The sequence below is a fragment of the Perca fluviatilis genome, chromosome 17 (assembly GCF_010015445.1).
Source record: "Perca fluviatilis chromosome 17, GENO_Pfluv_1.0, whole genome shotgun sequence".
Taxonomy (NCBI): Eukaryota; Metazoa; Chordata; class Actinopteri; order Perciformes; family Percidae; genus Perca; species Perca fluviatilis.
In genome coordinates this window covers 30,958,942-30,979,577 of record NC_053128.1, presented here as the reverse complement: position 1 = coordinate 30,979,577, position 20,636 = coordinate 30,958,942, and the positions used below count along the sequence as shown (strand labels likewise).

The 20,636-nt window shown below is 43.6% G+C and overlaps 1 protein-coding gene across 1 annotated transcript in view; it reads left to right on the top strand.

Annotated features, from left to right (window-relative positions):
* The window catches only part of grk3 (G protein-coupled receptor kinase 3), a 117,340-nt gene extending 107,821 nt beyond the window's left edge, over nt 1-9,519 (top strand). The window contains 4 exon segments of the mRNA XM_039779065.1: nt 4,296-4,458; nt 5,070-5,206; nt 8,747-8,860; nt 8,959-9,519. Coding sequence (XP_039634999.1) covers nt 4,296-4,458; nt 5,070-5,206; nt 8,747-8,860; nt 8,959-9,120 — 576 coding nt within the window. The 3' untranslated portion in view covers nt 9,121-9,519.
* The last annotated feature ends 11,117 nt before the right edge of the window (nt 9,520-20,636 follow it).

Below are 20,636 nucleotides of genomic sequence, written 5' to 3'. Positions count from 1 at the left end.
TGGTGGAGATATGTTGGCTCTATACACGCTAAAAGTCCTGATTATTTACATGGAGTCTGGTGGAAATATGCTGGCTCTATACACGCTAAAAGTCCTGATTATTTACATGGAGTCTGGTGGAGATATGTTGGCTCTATACACGCTAAAAGTCCTGATTATTTACATGGAGTCTGGTGGAGATATGCTGGCTCTATACACGCTAAAAGTCCTGATTATTTACATGGAGTCTGGTGGGTTTGGTGATGACAATTTTGGAGCAGTTTCTGGTTAAACGGAAAGGATCTTACTCTTTAACAAAAAGGTCTATCTCTGTAGAAATCCTTTCATAATGTTGTGACACTTAGAATAATAATCTGAGTCTGTCAGCGGCAAAAACAGAACTTTTTGTGGACGCTAACTGACGCTCAACATCTGTCCTTTAGGGCTACATCGCAGCCCAATTCTAGAAATTGTCGTTCACATCAGTCACTTAGACACCAATGCACGAGAAAATAGGGTCCAGGTTGGAAAAAATACTGAAAGTATCCGGTACGAGAACATGTCGTTCTCACCGTGAACTCTCGGTCGCTGTGGTTAGTGCTTCTCAGAAAGCCATTAATACACAAATAAATGTTTTCTTCTTCTCTGACTAAGTGCAGAGCGGCTTGGAGTTCGTACTTCCAGAATCATGTGGACATTACTTTCGCTAAAAGGTTACAGCTGTAGAATCATAAAGCAGCTGGTTGTCTGGGCCCGAGCAACTCAAAAGCAAAAAAAATATATTTGTTTTCTCCCCGTGATTCCTCCTTCATTAACGTTAATGTGGCGGCAGTAGCAGTTATTCACCCTCTGACACTCCAGCGCAGAGAAATAAAAGACCGGAGGTGGGGATGGGGGGTGGGGGGTTTGTTTACATTTCCCCGGCCGCTGCTCGTCATTATGGAGGAGTAATAATACCGCGAGGCGCCGCACTCCCCCGACGGTAATCCAGTCCGGACGAAATGATCGTTTCTCTCTTAAAAAAAAGAGAACAAAGAGACTGTAAAGATGACTGCGCTGTGACCAGCTCTTTATTACTCCCCGTGATAGAAACGGGGGGGGGGCTGCACAAACATATGAGAAAGACCTCTCGTTATAATCCGCAGCAGCACCAAAGTACAGCAGCCGAAAATGATCGCACGCTTGAGAATCAACAGCCTCCTAAATATATTATAACCTTCATGAAGGATTTATTGCACCAGTGTTGTATAAGTCCAAACTAGGGCTGGGCGATCAAATAAAAAATCAAATATCACGATATTTTTGACCAGATACCTCGATACCGCAATGATATCGTAGTGTTGACTATCGGTGCTTTCACAAAATATTTACACAATGGTATTTTTGATAAATAATCATCAGTAATGTGGATATAATGACTAAGTGGGTAAAGGTGAATAATAGAACAGTTACAACAGTCTGGTAAGTTCAAACAATGACATCACTTTACTGTAATGCAGCCTTTAAAACCAGGAAAAGACAACACTTATGTAATATCACGATATTACGATAACCAAAATCTAAGTCTCATATCATGATATCGATAGAATATCAATATATTGCCCAGCTCTAGTCCAAACTTGTTTTAGCCAGCTGTACCGTTAAAAAAAACAACAGTGTTTATGAGCTGTACATTTAGTCTTGCGTGTGACATTATTAAAGGTCCACTGTGTAGTGTTTTAAGTATTTTATTAGCTAAAATCAATGTCTTCATTCATAAATATGTCCTCATTGGTGTGAAATGACCTCTGCCAATGATCTGACTTATCCTCGTTAAGATAATAATTTCTTATCTGTATTTACATTGGACGGGCAAGTCCAAGGAGGCTTCCACGTCGTACCGCTATTTTGAAAATAATCAAATAATAAAGTAATCGCTGAGAGGGACATAGAGCACTAGCCGACCTGTCTAGCTAATCCACAACAGGCGTTTTCGTTCAGAGCCAGCGTCACGTGACCGAAACCAGCTGAAACGGAGAAGGAGGTCAGCGAGAGGCGCTTGTCACCGCCCCCGGCAAATTTAAAAGGCCCGCACTGCCCTTTAGTTCATAATGGAGGATCGTACAGATGCCGGGCCACGAGAGAAGGAATCCTCGTCGCTCTATACACACTAAAAGTCCTGATTATTTACATGGAGTCTGGTGGAGATATGCTGGCTCTATACACACTAAAAGTCCTGATTATTTACATGGAGTCTGGTGGAGATATGCTGGCTCTATACACGCTAAAAGTCCTGATTATTTACATGGAGTCTGGTGGAGATATGCTGGCTCTATACACACTAAAAGTCCTGATTATTTACATGGAGTCTGGTGGAGATATGCTGGCTCTTATTTAATTCAATTTTATTTATAGTATCAAATCATAACAGAGTTATCTCGAGACACTTTACAGATAGAGTAGGTCTAGACCACACTCTATAAATTCCAAAACCCCAACAATTACAGTAATTCCCTCAAGAGCAAGCATTAGCAGTGGTCTTCTTGGTCCATAACGGCTACCGTAGTTGCAACACGCATTTGAAAAAGCGAGGAACTAGAGAGCACTATTTGTTTGAATGCCAAATACAATTTCACCGCTAGATGGGAGAAATTCCTACACAGTGGACCTTTTTTTTTTTTTTAAAGCTACAAGAAATGTCAAATCCAGGCACCTGTTTGATCGATCTGCGGTGAAAAACCGACAAAATAAAACGAGATAGGCCCGCCATCGTAAATTAAAACAAAGGGAATATTTGCAGAAAGAAAACTCCAATCTGTTCCCTGATTGTATTGGCGTGTGATGGAATTTATTCTCATGAAAAATACAATAAACAGGACCAATGGTGTTCACGCTGAAGCTGTTTTCGATGCCTCCGTACCATTTCTTTTTGATTTTTTTGGGCCACGGTCCGACCTTCTGAGGCTGTGGCGTTAACTGCGTCTGCGACATGTTGTCACTCTACGGCCCTTTTTGGCGTTCCTAACGCCCGCGCTTTCCCCTCCAAGCATCTTTCCCTCTTCTCCACCTTTCCAACAACAACTACAACTGTGTGAATGAATATTAATTTGGGGCGTTTCACTGATTATTTAAAGTGCCCATATTATGAAATAAATCACTTTTTCTGGTGATTTGGGGTGTTATTTTGTGTCTCTGGTGCTTCCACACACATACAAACTTTGACAAAAATCCATCCATGCTGTTCTGAGTGAGATCTGGTTTCTGAATGTGTCCTGCCTTCAGTCTCCCGGTGAGCTGGTCAACATCTGCACGGCTTTCTACGTCACTAGCCGAGACGAGGCTCGTTCTGAATGACAAAGCACTGCTACAACACACACTAGTTCACCATAATCTACAAAAGAACTACTTCCATGTCCCTGTTCTGCAGGTATTCCACGCTAAGTGTGAAGTGCGCCCTCGTTTAGAAGAAGTCTCCCGGCTAATCCTGCCTTGTGCTGACCAAAGTTGGAGAAAGCTATCTAGCTCATGTAGTCCTTACCTAGCTACTGAGAAACAGCTAGCTAGCGCATGTAGTCCTTACCTAGCTACTGAGAAACCGCTAGCTAGCTCATGTAGTCCTTACCTAGCTACTGAGAAACAGCTAGCTAGCTCATGTAGTCCTTACCTAGCTACTGAGAAACAGCTAGCTAGCTCATGTAGTCCTTACCTAGCTACTGAGAAACAGCTAGCTAGCTCATGTAGTCCTTACCTAGCTACTGAGAAACAGCTAGCTAGCTCTTGTAGTCCTTACCTAGCTACTGAGCATGTGCGAGTGACAACAAAGATGTAACAGAAGTGCGATGTCTCACTCTGTAGCTAAAACAGAGAGCTCAACACACAGGGTAAAATGAGGAGCTGCAGCAATGTGCAGTACAACAAAAATATGGTGTTTTTTGAAAATTAAACCACATAAACCTATTCTGGTACAACCTCTAAATACAATTATGAACCTGAAAATGAGCAGAATATGAGCACTTTAATGGCAACTATGGGCGTGATTTGAAGCCGCCAAAGCTGCGCCACATTTAGAGTCGATTGTGATTTCTGAAGGGAAACGGGCGTAGGACGTGCGTGCACACGGGTTTTACAAATCAGAATATTTCCGCGCGCATTCAAGTGTTTCGTCCGTACGCCACTTTTGACGCAAATCTGCCGCACAGTTTTATTAATGAGGCCCCAGAACAAAACGGGAAGGCAGCAGAGTCTCTCCCAGTGGGAAATAGAGGTTAAAACTTACTATACAACTGACAGTGGATGCTAACAAAGGATGTGTGTGTGTGTGTGTCTGTCTCTCACAGCTGCTGGACAGCGACCAGGAGCTGTACAAGAACTTCCCTCTGGTGATCTCGGAGCGCTGGCAGCAGGAGGTGGCCGAGACGGTCTACGAGGCGGTCAACTCGGACACGGACAAGAACGAGGCGCGCAAGAGGGCTAAGAACAAGCAGCTGGGCCACGAGGAGGGTAAAGACCACATAATCACGCAGCAATAAATGGCTCTGCTCCCAAATATCCATATAAAGGTCCCATATAAAAATGGTTCATACACAGCATAATCACAATACTAGGGCAAGGGTCCGTTCTTGTAAAGTGCCCAGAGTCAACAATGCAGCTAGAAGTTGTTTTTTTTTATACAGGTATAACATTGTGGAATAATCTGCCACTTTCCCTCAAAATTGTAAATACCAGAGGGGCTTTTAGACACAAGGTTAAAGCTTTTTTATGGAATAGAGTAGCCAATATTTTTTAATTAGATTAGACTATTATTATTTTATGTGATTCATGATTCTCTGATTTTAGAATGCTTTGAAACCTTGCATGATCTGTATTATATGTTATTGTCTTTGACCTGAAATAGGTCTCTGTTATGTGTTGCATGTTTTAACACCAAGGACCATGTTGGAAATAAGTGTTTACACTTTAACATGCTATCCTTTTGGATTATGTTGTTTGTCAAATCCAAAATAAATCAAAAATCAAATCAAACAGTCAGAGGCCTGCAGGGTGTTCTAACAGTGTGTGTGTGTGTGTGTGTGTGTGTGTGTGTGTGTGTGTGTGTGTTTCCACGTGTGCAGACTACGCCTTCGGGAAGGACTGCATAATGCACGGCTACATGCTGAAGCTGGGGAACCCGTTCCTGACCCAGTGGCAGCGCCGGTACTTCTACCTGTTCCCCAACCGTGTGGAGTGGAGGGGAGAGGGCGAGTCACGGGTCAGTCCACCGCACAGCGCACACGTCATTGGTTGTTAGTTTAGTTTGAGTTAGTTTTCAGTGTGTTTTCTAGTTTTTGGTTTAGTTTCAGTTTTCAGAAAGGTTTCGTTTTAGCTTTTATATATTTACAGGGCCAGATATGTCTCAGAAGTCTGTAGTTACATATACGTACAGAATACATGGTTGGAGAATAGCTCAGTTTAGTTTTTCTTGAAGGTTTTAGTTTTAATTTAGTTTCAGTTTACTAAAAATATATTTTTATAGTAGTTTACTATAATAACTGAAGTCAGGAGAGAGGGTGCTCTGCTTTTTGTCAGTGTATGAATGTTGTCTGTCTGTCTGTCTGCCTGTCTGCCCCGACGCCACGCTGACGGAGCAGTGGCTAAAACAGTTAAAAACACTCAAAGACGGGGTGAGTGTTAACACAAAGGTCTCTGCTGTGTCCCCAGCGTCCCTGCTGTCTTTGTGCAGAAGGCCTTTAGCGCTGTAGTCCACCTCCCTGCTTCAGCCTCGGTAGAGAGCTCCATCCTCGGTAGAGAGCTCCATCCTCGGTAGAGAGCTCCAGCCTCAGTAGAGAGCTCCATCCTCGGTAGAGAGCTCCATCCTCGGTAGAGAGCTCCATCCTCGGTAGAGAGCTTCAGTCTCCGTACAGAGCTCCAGCCTCGGTAGAGAGCTCCAGCCTCGGTAGAGAGCTCCAGCCTCGGTAGAGAGCTTCAGCCTCGGTAGAGAGCTCCATCCTCTGTAGAGAGCTCCATCCTCTGTAGAGAGCTCCATCCTCTGTAGAGAGCTCCAGCCTCGGTAGAGAGCTCTAGCCTCGGTAGAGAGCTCCAGCCTCGCTAGAGAGTTCCAGCCTCGGTAGAGAGTTCCAGCCTCGGTAGAGAGCTTCAGTCTCGGTAAAGAGCTCCAGCCTCGGAAAAGAGCATCAGTCTCGGTAGAGAGCTTCAACCTCGATAGAGAGCTCCAGTCTCGGTAGAGAGCTTCAGCATTATACAGAGAGAGCTCTAGCCTCGGTAGAGAGAGCTCTAGCCTCTGTAAAGAGAGCTCCAGCCTCGGTAGAGAGAGCTCCAGCCTATACAGAGAGAGCTCCAGCCTATACAGAGGGGCTCCAGCCTCGGTAGAGAAGCTCCAGCCTGTAGAGAGAGCCCAGCGTGAAAAGAAACGCACCGCCTCGGTAGAGAGAACTCCAGTCTCGGTAGAGAGTTCCAGTCTCGGTAGAGAGTTCCAGTCTCGGTAGAGAGCTCCAGCCCTCGGTAGAGAGCTCCAGCCTCGTAGAGAGCTTCAGCATCGTAGAGAGCTTCAGCCTCGGAGAGAGCTTCAGCCTCGGTAGAGAGCATCAGTCTCGTAGAGAGCTCCAGTCTCGGTAGAGAGCTCCAGTCTCGGTAGAGAGCTCCAGTCTCGGTAGAGAGCTTCAACGTTATACAGAGAGAGCTCCAGCCTCGTAGAGAGAGCTCCTGCCTCGGTAGAGAGACTCCAGCCTATACAGAGAGAGCTCCAGCCTATACAGAGAGAGCTCCAGCCTATACAGAGAGAGCTCCAGCCTATACAGAGAGAGCTCCAGCCTATACAGAGAGGCTCCAGCCTCGGTAGAGAGCTCCAGCCTCGGTAGAGAGAGCTCCAGCCTATACAGAGAGAGCTCCAGCCTATACAGAGAGAGCTCCAGCCTATACAGAGAGAGCTCTCGGTAGAGAGCTCCAGCCTATACAGAGAGAGCTCTCGGTAGAGAGCTTCAGTCTTCACAGCCTCCTCAAACTGCTACAGCTGGAAGAGCCTCCCTGAGAGACGTCAGGAACTCAGAGCTTATTTCAAAGTCTTTTTGCACATCCAAAAATTCTGCTGCGCAGGTGCGTTGGAAAATAACATCAACTTGGAAACAAAGGAACAAATCCCTCACTCTGCTCTTGCTATATCATCACCGCTTATTTACAAAAAGCAAACGTGTTTCGGTCCCTCCGGACCTTCATCAAGAGGATTTCAAACAATTCAACAACTGGGCTTAAATCCATGTTGCCCCTCCCCTTCTGTGTCCCCAGGTCTGGGACAACAGAGAATCCCTTTTCAATGAGAGTATCTCTCGATCAACATGCGTCCTACTTGTGCAGCCTTTCACACTACTACAGGCAATCAACATCCCGATTCAGGAATATAAAAGTGATTAAAATCATGGTTTAGGAGCAGGCGCACATATGTGGAGGTGTATGCCTCGACGCAGAAGGTCCAGGGTTCGAGTCTGACCTGAGACGATTTCCTGCATGTCATCCCCGTCTGGTAGGACCAGGCTAAAGGACCAGGCTAGTGTACCAGAGTCTGGTAGGACCAGGCTAATGTACCAGAGTCTGGTAGGCTAGTGGACCAGAGTCTGGTAGGACCAGGCTAATGTACCAGAGTCTGGTAGGCTAGTGGACCAGAGTCTGGTAGGACCAGGCTAATGTACCAGAGTCTGGTAGGACCAGGTTAATGTACCAGAGTCTGGTAGGACCAGGCTAATGTACCAGAGTCTGGTAGGACCAGGCTAATGTACCAGAGTCTGGTAGGCTAGTGGACCAGAGTCTGGTAGGACCAGGCTAATGTACCAGAGTCTTGTAGGACCAGGCTAATGTACCAGAGTCTGGTAGGACCAGGCTAATGTACCAGAGTCTGGTAGGACCAGGCTAGTGGACCAGAGTCTGGTAGGACCAGGCTAGTGGACCAGAGTCTGGTAGGCTAGTGGACCAGAGTCTGGTAGGACCAGGCTAATGTACCAGAGTCTGGTAGGACCAGGCTAATGTACCAGAGTCTGGTAGGACCAGGCTGGTGGACCAGAGTCTGGTAGGCTAGTGGACCAGAGTCTGGTAGGACCAGGCTAGTGTACCAGAGTCTGGTAGGACCAGGTTAATGTACCAGAGTCTGGTAGGACCAGGCTAATGTACCAGAGTCTGGTAGGACCAGGCTAATGTACCAGAGTCTGGTAGGCTAGTGGACCAGAGTCTGGTAGGACCAGGCTAATGTACCAGAGTCTGGTAGGACCAGGCTAATGTACCAGAGTCTGGTAGGACCAGGCTAGTGTACCAGAGTCTGGTAGGACCAGGCTAATGTACCAGAGTCTGGTAGGACCAGGCTAATGGACCAGAGTCTGGTAGGACCAGGCTAGTGTACCAGAGTCTTAGCCTGACGTGGTCCTACTCAGATTCTTGTCAGAATACCTCGAATTGTGTGGGCGGGGCTAAGTTCGGCTACCAGAGTCTGGTAGGACCAGGCTAATGTACCTGACTCAGGTAGAACCAGGCTAGGTTACCATCCCATTAACGTGTAAATAAAGGAAGTGGAAACCTTTCCTCGGTCCTTTTTTAATGCAGAGGCCGGGACAATAAATCCACACGCTGTCTGGGATTTTTAAAAGTCACAGCTGACAGTTTTGCAGCAGTAAGTGATCTTTGAGTCTTTCGGCTCCGCCTTAGTGCATCATTATCTGTTTTCTGCGCAGGGTCAGGGTTAGCTCTTCACCTTTTTCGCTCATTTTCTGATTTGGTCCCCCTTTTTTTTTTTCTTCTTTTGCGTTCCCAGCAAAACCTGCTGACGATGGAGCAGATTGTGACCGTGGAGGAAACGCAGATTAAAGACAAGAAGTGCATCCTGCTGCGCATCAAGGGAGGCAAGCAGTTTGTGCTGCAGTGTGAGGTAGGAGCTTCTTATTTTTTACATTTTACTGAATGTCCTCCGTCAGGGAGATAATGACAACGAGCTGATCCCTGAGTAATCCCCCTGTCTGTGTGCAGAGCGATCCGGAGTTCGTGCAGTGGAAGAAAGAGCTGACCGAAGCGTTCACAGAAGCCCAAAAGCTGCTGCGCCGAGCCCCCAAAGTCATCGGGAAAGGCCGGGCCGGAGTGGTGGAGCTCTCCAAACCTCCGCTCACGCACCGCAATAGCAATGGCCTGTGAATACACACACGCACACATTTACACACACACACACACACACACACACACACCACCCTCACATCCTCATCAGCTGCAGGACATTCGCCCTAACAGCCCTCCGTGCAACACCTTGCAGTGTATAAGGACCCTTCCCACAAGCCTCTTATTGACCCTGCACGCACGCACACACTTACACACACATGCACACGCACACTTAGACACATACACACACACAGACGACGACCAATCATAAGCGCTACATAGTTTTTGCGTCTGCCACGGGACCTTGCCAGTGCACCGAGAGGAAGAAAGAGATTTCGGGGGAGGCCTCGGCGTGTGAAGGACCTCTGCATGAATGTGACGAGGACCAACGCCCGGTCCTCTCTGCTCCCCCGTCTTTCTCTTTTCCTCCCCTCCCTCCCCTTTTGCCTTTCTCTCTCTGTCTCCCCCCGTCACCACCACCATCACGCTGTTCGGACAGGATGAATCTGGGAGGGGGAAGCTCTTTATTTTTTTTTTTTTTTTGGATCTCTATGAACCGGGACCTGCAGTGGAGGCTTTCCTCTTCTCTTCTCTTCTCTCTCTCTCTCTGTCTGTCTCTCTCTGTCTGTCTCTCTCTCTCCTCTCTGTCTGTCTCTCTCTCTGTCTCTCTCTCTCTCTCTTTAGCGGGGAATGTATTTCTGCGAGAGGAAAAGAACACACACACACACATAAAGGAAAATAAAAGCCCGCTCTCATCCCCTCCCTCTCCGTTACTGAAGTGCAACAAAAAAGTGCCAACGTCAATATGAACTTATGAAGTCGCCGGAGCGCCCCTGGAGACAGGGGGGAGAGAGAGAGAGAGAGAGAGAGAGAGAGAGCGGCTTCCCGGTGGGCAGATATCGACCCCCTCCCCCACCACCACCCACCCCCCCGACAGGGCAGGGCGTCTGTGGACGGCGAGCGTGGAGGTCGGAGGTCGGTTGATCATTCCAATGCAGGACGACAAACAGGAAGTACAGAAGGACCACAGACTCTTTTTCTTTGCCAGAGATTTGGCTCCTGTACGCTTCACCACAGACACTGAGACACTGAGACTTCCAATTGGCTGTCGTAAAAAACGGGCGGCCGGGTTGCTATGAGAACCACGGACAACGGTGTAAAAACTACTGCGTGTGAAGGATACACTTGCAGGAAGAGAAAAAAAACAAAACGTAAAGAGAGACCGAGGAAGAGGAGGAAGAGGAGGAGGTGACTCTTGAGTGTAAATAAGAAAAAGCCTTTTTGCTCTCTCTCTCTCTCTCTCGCTCTCTGTGCATCTCCAGTGTGTTAGTCCAACGTGTTTGCATTATCGCGGACTCCTCTGTCCGCCTGTTTGTGACTCTGTCCTGGCTTTAGAGGGAGAAGAAAAAAAAAGGGGGGGGGGCTTGTTTTCTCTGCCGGTCGGCTGGAGGTGGGGGGGTGGGGAGGTGTGTGTTTTGGGGTTGTTTTGGGGGTTGTGGACAGGCACGAGTGTAAGTAAACGGTCTTTGAATCGCTCACAGCGCTGCGTTAACCGAACGGTGTCCCCTGGTCTGTGAATGGGCCTCGGTCAGGGCTGGGGGGGAGGAGAGGGGGGGGAGAGGAGAGAGGGGGATAGGTTCGACGCCACGCGACAAATTCATGGCCGCGCGCCGTCACCCTAGTTAGCTTTTACCGTTTGTCGTTGCTGTTAAATGAAGACGAGCTGACCGCTAATTAAAGGCAAAAAGAATCCACCCTCAAACACACCGAGGCATTTTATCTTCCACGTCCTCTCTCTCTCTCTCTCTGTCTCTCTCTCTCTCTCTACTCTCTGTCTCTCTCTCTCCCTCTCCCTCTCTCTCTGTCTCTCTCTCTGTCTCTCTGTCTCTCTCTCTCTCCCTCTCTCTCCCTCTCTCTCTCTCTCTCCGATGTTTGAGGCATTACCGGTGCTCGTTTTTTTTGTTTTTTGCATTATGATGAAGGGTTGACATTTTGTTTTGTGTGTTTTTTTTTTTTTTTGCACTCGTTACCGCGCCCTGCCTCATCTGCACGTAGTTCTGCACGGGTTTTAGTTGGCCTGCATTTCCCAGAATGCCTTTTGAAAGAGCCATGCAGGGGAACACACTCGCGCCACATTCCAAGTCGCATCATTTTTACTTTTTAGTAAAAAGTACGTACTGGGGGGGGAAACTGTGTGGGTAAAAAAACAAAATTAAATAAAATCACGCTGGATGCATGCTGTAAAAAGTGCCCAGATTGCAGTCAGACATCCTGGTATTTTTTTGTCATACTGCATTGGGGACATGCATTAATAAATCCTTTTTAATTTTCTGACAAACTTAATATTTTGGTGGTATAGGTGGTATATTTTTTTAAGTTGCAAACTATTATGTTGAGTAGGGCTGCAAACTAATCGATTCATCTCGTGATTATTTTTCTCAATTGATAATTTGGTCTATTAAAAAAAACAATGACAAAGTTCAAATTCCTTACAGTCCTCGGTATCTACATAAGAGTGACATGACAGTGTCATGAACACATCATGAACACATGAACACATCATGAACATGACACTGTCATGAACACATCATGAACACATCATGAACACATCATGAACACATCATGAACACATCATGAACACATCATGAACATGACACTGTCATGAACACATCATGAACACATGAACACATCATGAACATGACACTGTCATGAACACATCATGAACACATCATGAACACATCATGAACACATCATGAACATGACACTGTCATGAACACATGAACACATCATGAACATGACACTGTCATGAACACATCATGAACACATCATGAACACATCATGAACACATCATGAACATGACACTGTCGCAACACATGAACACATCATGAACACATCATGAGCACATCATGAACACATCATGAACATGACACTGTCATGAACACATGAACACATCATGAGCACATGACACTGTCATGAACACATGAACACATCATGAGCACATGACACTGTCATGAACACATGAACACATCATGAACACATGACACTGTCATGAACACATCATGAACATGACACTGTCATGAACACATCATGAACACATCATGAACACATCATGAACACATCATGAACATGACACTGTCATGAACACATGAACACATCATGAACACATGACACTGTCATGAACACATCATGAACACATCATGAACACATCATGAACACATGACACTGTCATGAACACAGTGTCATGTGTTCACTGACAGTATCATGAACACATGAACACATCATGAACATGACACTGTCATGAACACATGAACACATGACACTGTCGCGAACACATGAACACATCGCACACACCATGAACACATCATGAGCACATGACACTGTCGCGAGCACATGACACTTTAATAATACAGTCATGACATATTAGCCCCTGACTCTAACCATAACTTGTCATGACATAAACAGACTTACATTTACTAAAAGAAGCGTTATGTCATAAACGTGTATGACACGTCCATGACAGTGTCGTGTCACTCTTATGTCGATACCTTCAAAGTGAAGTGGTACCAACAAAAAACAAAACAAAGTGACAAATCCCTTACAGTCTTCTCGCAGTTTTTATTCGACCAAAATGTCCCAACGTGACAATAAAAGCATCGATTCCTCACGCGCCAGAAGCCGAAAGCTTGAGCTTACCGCTTTGAAAAGCGACTGAAACGAGGCTTTTTAGCCACAGTTCAAAAGCCGTCGATGGCGAGCTCTAACCGTGGCGGGACGCACGCCGGTGTGATTTTTAGCGCTCCGGTATCATCGGCCAGCGGTGAGGGAAGAAAAGACAACCCAGTGCATCAGCAGAGTCTGCTCTGTTCTCCCCGGCAACAGTGTTTCAGGGTGGAGTTTTTTCTCGAATTCTCGAAGTCTTATTCTGGGTTTTTTTTTTTTGGTCTAAATGTGACGCACAGTTCAGATGAGGTGAAGCATTTCTTTATTTTATTTTTAGTTTTTTTTTTTTTTTTTTTAAATCGGGGCTTTTTACGATTTTCGGTAAGTTTGTACAGAAAACGCACGCAATCGCATCGTGTTAACGGAACACGCAGCGGGCCGGAGAGAGAAAGCGCTTTTCAACTGTCGGATACATGAATTAATTTCAGGTTTTTAATTTTTTGACATGCAGTACTGTGTGTGTGTGTGTGTGTGTGTGTGTGTGTGTGTGTGTGTGTGTGTGTGTGTGTGTGTGTGTGTGTCCACACGTTTTCCAGAGCTGTGACGTGTGACCTGCAGTAGGAAAATAAAGGGTGGGGGTGATTCAGGGGTGCATTGTGATTTTCCTTCTTCGTAGCCTTTAAGGATTCGTTGGGGGTGAGAGAGGGGGTGGAGATGTTATCGTCTTATTGAGAAATCCGGTCACCTCTCAAGGTGTCTTTTTATTTTTGTAAACCAAAATGGTTTTTATTGTTTTCATTGAAACGTTCTGTTGTTGCACCTTTTTAATTTTTTCTTTTTAGCCCAAAATGTGTTACTTTAATAGTTAAATGTGCCAAATAACTGTTGCTGATTGATTGATTGATTTATTGATTGATTGATTGATTGATTTATTGATTGATTGATTGATTGATTGAGTGGGAAACCAATGGGAAGCCTCCTTTTCATTTCTGAACTATTTTTTTTTTTTTTTTTTACCCTTCTCACAAAACACACACACACACACACACTCGAGTTCAGACGTAAACTTTGTGGCGTCGAGTCTTTAAAGGGTGCAAAACTGTGACCAAACATTTTAACAGAATGTGTGTGTGTTGTTTGTATTGTGTGTGTGTGTGTGTGTGTGTGTGTGTGTGTGTGTGTGTGTGTGTGTGTGTGTGTGTGTGTGTGTGTGTGTGCGTGCGTGCGTGCGTGCGTGCGTGCGCTCTGGCTTTCCACCACGCTGCCATAGGGACTCTGGACGACAGCATCCAGCGCTACTTATCCACTTCCCACCGTACGTGCGTCCTGTGAGCGTGTGCGCGAGCTCCATTATCTCGCCGTATGTTCACTCCACGGCCGAATTCTCTCCGCTCAAAAAGACGCCGCGCTCGACACGAGAGGCGAATTATGTTTTTTTTTTTTTATTTTCAAAAAAGGATGGCATATAGGAAAAAAAAAAAATAAACAATTCAAAGTATATATAAATATATGTGTATATGAAATGAAAAAAAAATGCTCTAGGTTTATTTAAAAAAAAAATAAAAAAAATTGTAATGTAGAAAATCAAAATGAACTCGTTTTCCGGGAGGGGGGGGGGAGGGGGAGGGAGTTGGTTTTTCTTTTTTTTTTTTTTTTGATGTGAGTATAATTGTTTGTGGTGAAGACTTTCAGCTCAAAATCTTGCACATAAAAGACTTTAGATATTGTACCTGCGAGTTCCAGATGATTATTTTTGTTTAAATACAGGACTCTTTGCTCTTTCGTATTTATTGCGTGCGCGGGGGAGCTCTCTCGCTCCGTCTCCCCTCCACGTTTGGGAGCTCTCTCTCTCTCGCCGAGAGCTCGCTGTAGAAAAATCCTCCGGTTTACACCCATCAGAAACTGTTTTTTTGAGTTGTTTTTTTTTTTGCATATGCCACAGACAAACACAAATACTACTGGCTTTTGGGGTTATTATTGCCATTTAAGGTTCTGATAATACTGATATATAATTGATAATATTATTCAATGATTCTTATTAAATTTATTTTGTTTCAATGATTTATTTTTTTGTTGGTTTTGTTTCATGGTTTTTGGAGACAGGTAGGAACGTTGCGTTGTGTTGGACTGCTTGTAAAAAAAAACAGTTCATGAATAAAAATTCCTTTTTCCGTGTTGCTTCCTGTCACGTTTGCCTTGCTTCTGCCGACTTTTATCTCAAAATATCGGATCCTATTTTTTACACTTTTTTTTTTTGTGAATTTTAAGGTGTGTTTACGTGAGATTATTCGGTAACACTCAGTCCTTCCAGAAAAATGTGTATCGCAGAATATTGCAATATGTTTAAAATCGCAATAATATTGCATCGGGACATAAGTATCGTGATGATATCATATGACGAGGCCTCTGGCGACTCCCACCCCTAATAATTTACATTATCTTTTTTTTTTTTTTTTGAACTTCCTTTATTTGTTATTATCAAGTGCAGTCATACAATATGTCGCAAATTAACATTTTGATGATACAGTATTGATGGCACAGTAAGGTGTCAAGGGCAAGTCTACACATAGAATAGCAGTCCATAGATGTCTTCCATCCTAACAAAAATATATGTGAGGCGAAAAATCCTCATCCCTGCAATACCACATATATATATTTGGTAGATAATACAGACTTTTTACAATACAAATGACCAAAATAAATGATAATTAAGTAAAATAAAAATAAGAAAGATATAGTCTGCATAATAGTCATATCAAATGAAAATGTTGGGGCAGTGGAAGACCATTTATTTAGGAATACATCTACTTTCAAAGGATTATTATCAAAGGATAGATGGAACCACTGAAGATATATCGGTCCTTCCAGAAAAATGTGTATCGCAGAATATTGCGATATTTTTAAAATCACAATAATATTGTATCGGGACATAAGTATCGTGATGATATCGTATGACGAGGCCTCTGGCGATTCCCACCCCTAATAATTTACATTATCAAAGGATAGACGGAACCACTGAAGATATATCGGTCCTTCCAGAAAAATGTTGCGGGGCAAAAATCCTTGATTATGTGGCACGTTTTCTTAAAAAAATGCGATGGAATATGCGGGATATTTATGCAATGAAATTGTGCAAACTTGCAAAAACTTCGGTTTAATGTAAAAGAGAAAAAAGTGATTCCCCCCCCAACACCCTGCTTTTCGATGATGTTCAAGTCGCGTAATTACATCACTTCATAACGCTCCCATGGTAACAGGGGCTAAATGGCTGTCTTTGTGTGAAGTAAACGCAACATTTTTCAACTTTCTGCTAAAATATATTACGGGACTTTTTTGCAACGAAAATGCGGGGGTTAGCGGCGCATATTTTGCGCGGAAATCGGCAACCTATGCGCACTTTGGCTGATTATGCGTTGAATTATGCCATCGCATAATCACGTTTTTCTGGAGGGACTGGACACTCTACTGGAAGGTATCGACATAATCGTGATATGACACTAGCTATGTTTCCATCGACCCGTTTTTATCCGAATTTAGTGATATCGAATGAAAAATGCCGTCATGGAAACAGTAAAATCCGACTGAATTTCATGAATATCGACTCAAATGAAATACGTTCGGTCTCATCGGATTTTTTCTTGATCGATATACGGCTTATGCGATAAACGCTGATGGAAACGTTATTTGCCGAATAAATAATGAATTGCGATCAAGTTTTAGGTCATTTTATGGTTGCAACCCGCAATAAAACGAAGAAGAAGAAGTTTCAGTTCATTTCCGCCCAGTATTTCCGCTCTGTTTGCAAAACAAAAACAGATGTAAGTGGACAAACGAGGAGACGAGATACTTTTTTAATTTAATTTACCAGAAAAATATAACAGCTATTTTAGATAGCAAAAATCTAAGAAACGCATCATTTATCAGGAGCTCCCCCGAAGGAAATGACCAACAGTTACGACAGGGACATTAAACGCTTAACTTGAAAAACTTAGCGTGGTTACGTAATGTATCTAAACAACGATGATCATCACCAGATTGATCATGGTTATATCTTGTCATGAACACTTAAGCCTGTCAAAAAAACTAAATTGAAATCCAACGATTATAGAAGTTATCTCACGTTAATATTTTCTTCATCAGTGGCCGTATTAATATTATTAATATGGCGAGGAAAAAGCTTAACGTGGTTTAATGTACCTAAACAATGATCAATCATCACCAAATTTCTCTCTCATATTACCCATCATAACCACGGAAAACTGTCAAATAATCTAACCCAAAGTCCAATTATTATGGACGTTATCTGACATAAAGCGTTTCTGCTTCACAGCAGGGCAGGGGCAGCTGGGGGTTGACTCTCCACGGTTCTCATTGGCTTTATAAGTCCTAATGTGGAAAAAGCTTAACATGGTTTAATGTATCTAAACAACGATCAATCATCACCAAAACATCCTCTTCTATATTGCTCATCATAACCACTTAAAACGGTCAAATCTAACCCAATGTCCAAATATTATGGACGTTATCTGACACATTAACGTGAGATAACTTCTATAATCGTTGGATTTCGATTTAGTTTTTTTGACAGGCTTAAGTGTTCCTGACAAGATATGACCATGATACATCTGGTGATGATTGATCGTTGTTTAGATATTAAACCATGTTAAAGTGATGGTTCGGAGTAATTCACCCTAGGGTCCTTTGCACCATGACCTCGAGCCAAACACCCCCCCAGAAGCTTTTTTCACCTGGGTCTAACATTGGGAGAGTTAGCGTAGAGTAGCGTAGAGTAGCGTAGAGTAGCGTTAGCCGCTGAATAGCTTAGCGCAGGGGCTAATGGATCCACGTTTGTATCTTGTAAGTTACCCCACTAATAATGCCCAAAATGATACCAAACGTCTACAGTAGTACAAATAGGTTATGCTCTCATAAAACGATGGATTGGAAAGTTTGTAAGTACACCAGAAGTTTATGAACACTTGCCTGCTCTCTTCTGCTCTCTGCTGCTGCTACCTGCAGTTAGACGAGTGCTTAGGGCTGTCTACAAATTACTACCGAAAGAGATAGAACAAAAATATGTATTAATTTAATGATTAAATAAGGTAATGTCTCCAAACTTATCTCAATTATTACTTGTCTCCTGCTAGTTATACTACAGCACTTACCCAAAAAAAAGTTAAATTAAAAAATATTTTTGTTGCATCTCTTTTGTGTTGTAATTTGTAGATGTCCCTAAGCACTCGTCTTACAGCAGCAACAACAACAGCAGAGAGCAGAAGCCAGCAGGGCAAGTGTTATTTACATAAACTTCGTGTTGGGTACTTACAAACTTTCCAATCCATCGTTTTATTAGAGCATAACCTATTTGTACTACTTGTAGACGTTTGGTATCATTTCGGGCATATTAGTGGGGTAACTTACAAGATACAAATGTGGGTCCATGCAGCCCCGCTAAGCTATTCAGCTGATAACGCTTACTCACGCCTAACTCTCCCAATGTTAGACCCAGGTGAAAAAAGCTTCTGGGGGTGTTTGCCGAACGGTCAGGGTGCAAAGGACCCTAGGGTGAATTACTCCAAACCATCACTTTAAGCTTTTTCACGTTAAGCGTTTTAGAACGTCCCCTACGACAAGCCGTGGGACGTCCTGCGGAGTAAATGGAAGGCGCTCAAACAGCGATACACAGCTCAAAAAAGAGAGTTGTCTCGCAGCGGTGCCGGAGGGAAAATAAAAGGCAAGTTCCACCTTTTTGATGAGCTGGAGCCAAAGATCCTCAGCCAAAGGCCCATCGGAGCTTAGGCTATAGCTTGGCTTCTAAAATTAACAACTACTTTTGTCTCGCAAAATTTTGTTCGCAAAAGTTCGCTTGAATCTTGTGCGATTCAGTTCAAAAATGAATGGAAACACCATAAAATGTCTCAAATCAATTCGATATACCAATTTAATCGCAAAACAGCATGTGACGTCATTACGCAACAGGTTTTTATTCGCTTTAAAGCTGTTGGATGGAAACACGCTTTCACCAGCTTTATTTGCATGAGATTTTTTACCGAACTTCAGATAATTCGATTGACAAGTGGATGGAAACTTAGCTACTGTCGTGAACGTTTCATAAACGTTATAAACAAGTCATGAATGTTTATGACTTCTGTCATTATGTGTCATTCAGTTTTTGTCATGACAAGTTAACATTGTTTGGGTTGTCTTGATTACGACAACTTGACATTAATCAAAGTGACATTACCAGAAGTTGTCTTGGTCATGACAACTTGACATAATGTCATCCTGTTTAATGTCAAGTTGTCTTAATAAGGACACTCCAAAGAACTTTAATGTGAAGTTGTCATTACAAAGACATCCCAAACTAATTTAATGTCAACTTGTCATGACCACGATAACATCTGGTAATGTTACTTTGATTAATGTCAAGTTGTCATAATCAAGGCAACCCAAACAATGTCAACTTGTCATGACAAAAACCGAATTGTTTGGGTGGTCTTGATTACGACAACTTGATATTAATCAATGTTGAAACTTGAATAACATAATGTCATCCTGTTTAATGTCAAGTTGTCTTAATAAGGACACTCCAAAGAAATGTAATGTCAACTTGTCATGACCAAGACAACTTCTGGTAATTTCACTTTGGTTAATATCAAGTTGTCATGACCAAGACAACCCAAACAATGTCAACTTGTCGTGACAAAAAACGAATGACGCTTAATGACAGAAGTCATAAACATTTACGACTCGTTTATAACGTTTATGACACGTTCATGACGGTGTGATGTCATGGTTATGACCGTGTCATGTCACAGTTATGTCGATACCTTCAAGTGTTACCGACTATTCCTTGAAAAGTTGTTGGCATTTTATGCCGGTTGGGTATGTTGGCCATAAAATCTTTCTCTGGTCTGAAATTGGTTACAACCCCAAGTACATTTACTCCTTGCTTAGTCCTGTACGTCAAGTAAAGTACTACTTTGCGGTACTTGTACTTAAGTATTTCCACTTTCTGCCACTTAACTCCTGACATCTTGGAGGGAAATATTGTCCTTTTTACTGCACTATACGTATTTGACAACTTTAGTTGCTTTCCAGATTCAGATGAATAAAACAACAGACTTTGGGCGCCTGGGTAGCTCAACTGGTAGAGCGTGCGGCCCGTGTACAGAGGCTCAGTCCTTGTCGCCATGGGTTCGTGTTCGATTCCGACCTGCGGCCCTTTGCTGCATGTCTTTCCCCCTCTCTCTCTTGTTTCATGTCTAAGCTGTCCTCTCAAAGAAAGGCCTTAAAGGAACACGCCGACTTATTGGAACTTTATCTTATTCACCGTAACCCCCAGAGTAAGACAAGTCCATACATACCCTTCTCATCTCAGTGCGTGCTGTAAGGCTGTCTGACGGCTCCAGCAGCATCAGCCCATCACAGATCAGGCAGGTGAATGGTTCCAGTAATCCTACTGCTCCAAATAAGTGACAAAATAACGCCAACATGTTCCTATTTACATGTTGTGATTTGTAGAATCACAGAGACACAGCCATCTTCTAACCGTAAACAAACCGGAACTATACTCTCCGCTGTGACTGTGCAAATCACAACATGTAAATAGAAGACTATATTGGCGTCTATTCACTAATCTCGTCCGGAGCAGTAGGCTAGTTGGAACCAGTTACCTGCAGGATCTGTGCTGGGCTAAGCTAATGCTGGAGCTGTCAGACAGCCTTACAGCATGCACGGAGATGAGAAGGGTATGTATGGACTTGTCTAACTCTGGGGGTTACGGTGAATAAGCTAAAGTCCCAATAAGTCGGCCAGTTCCTTTAAATGGCAAAAAATTATCTTAAAAAAAAATAATACAAAAGTACTTTGACGCTAATATGTTTTGTACTTTA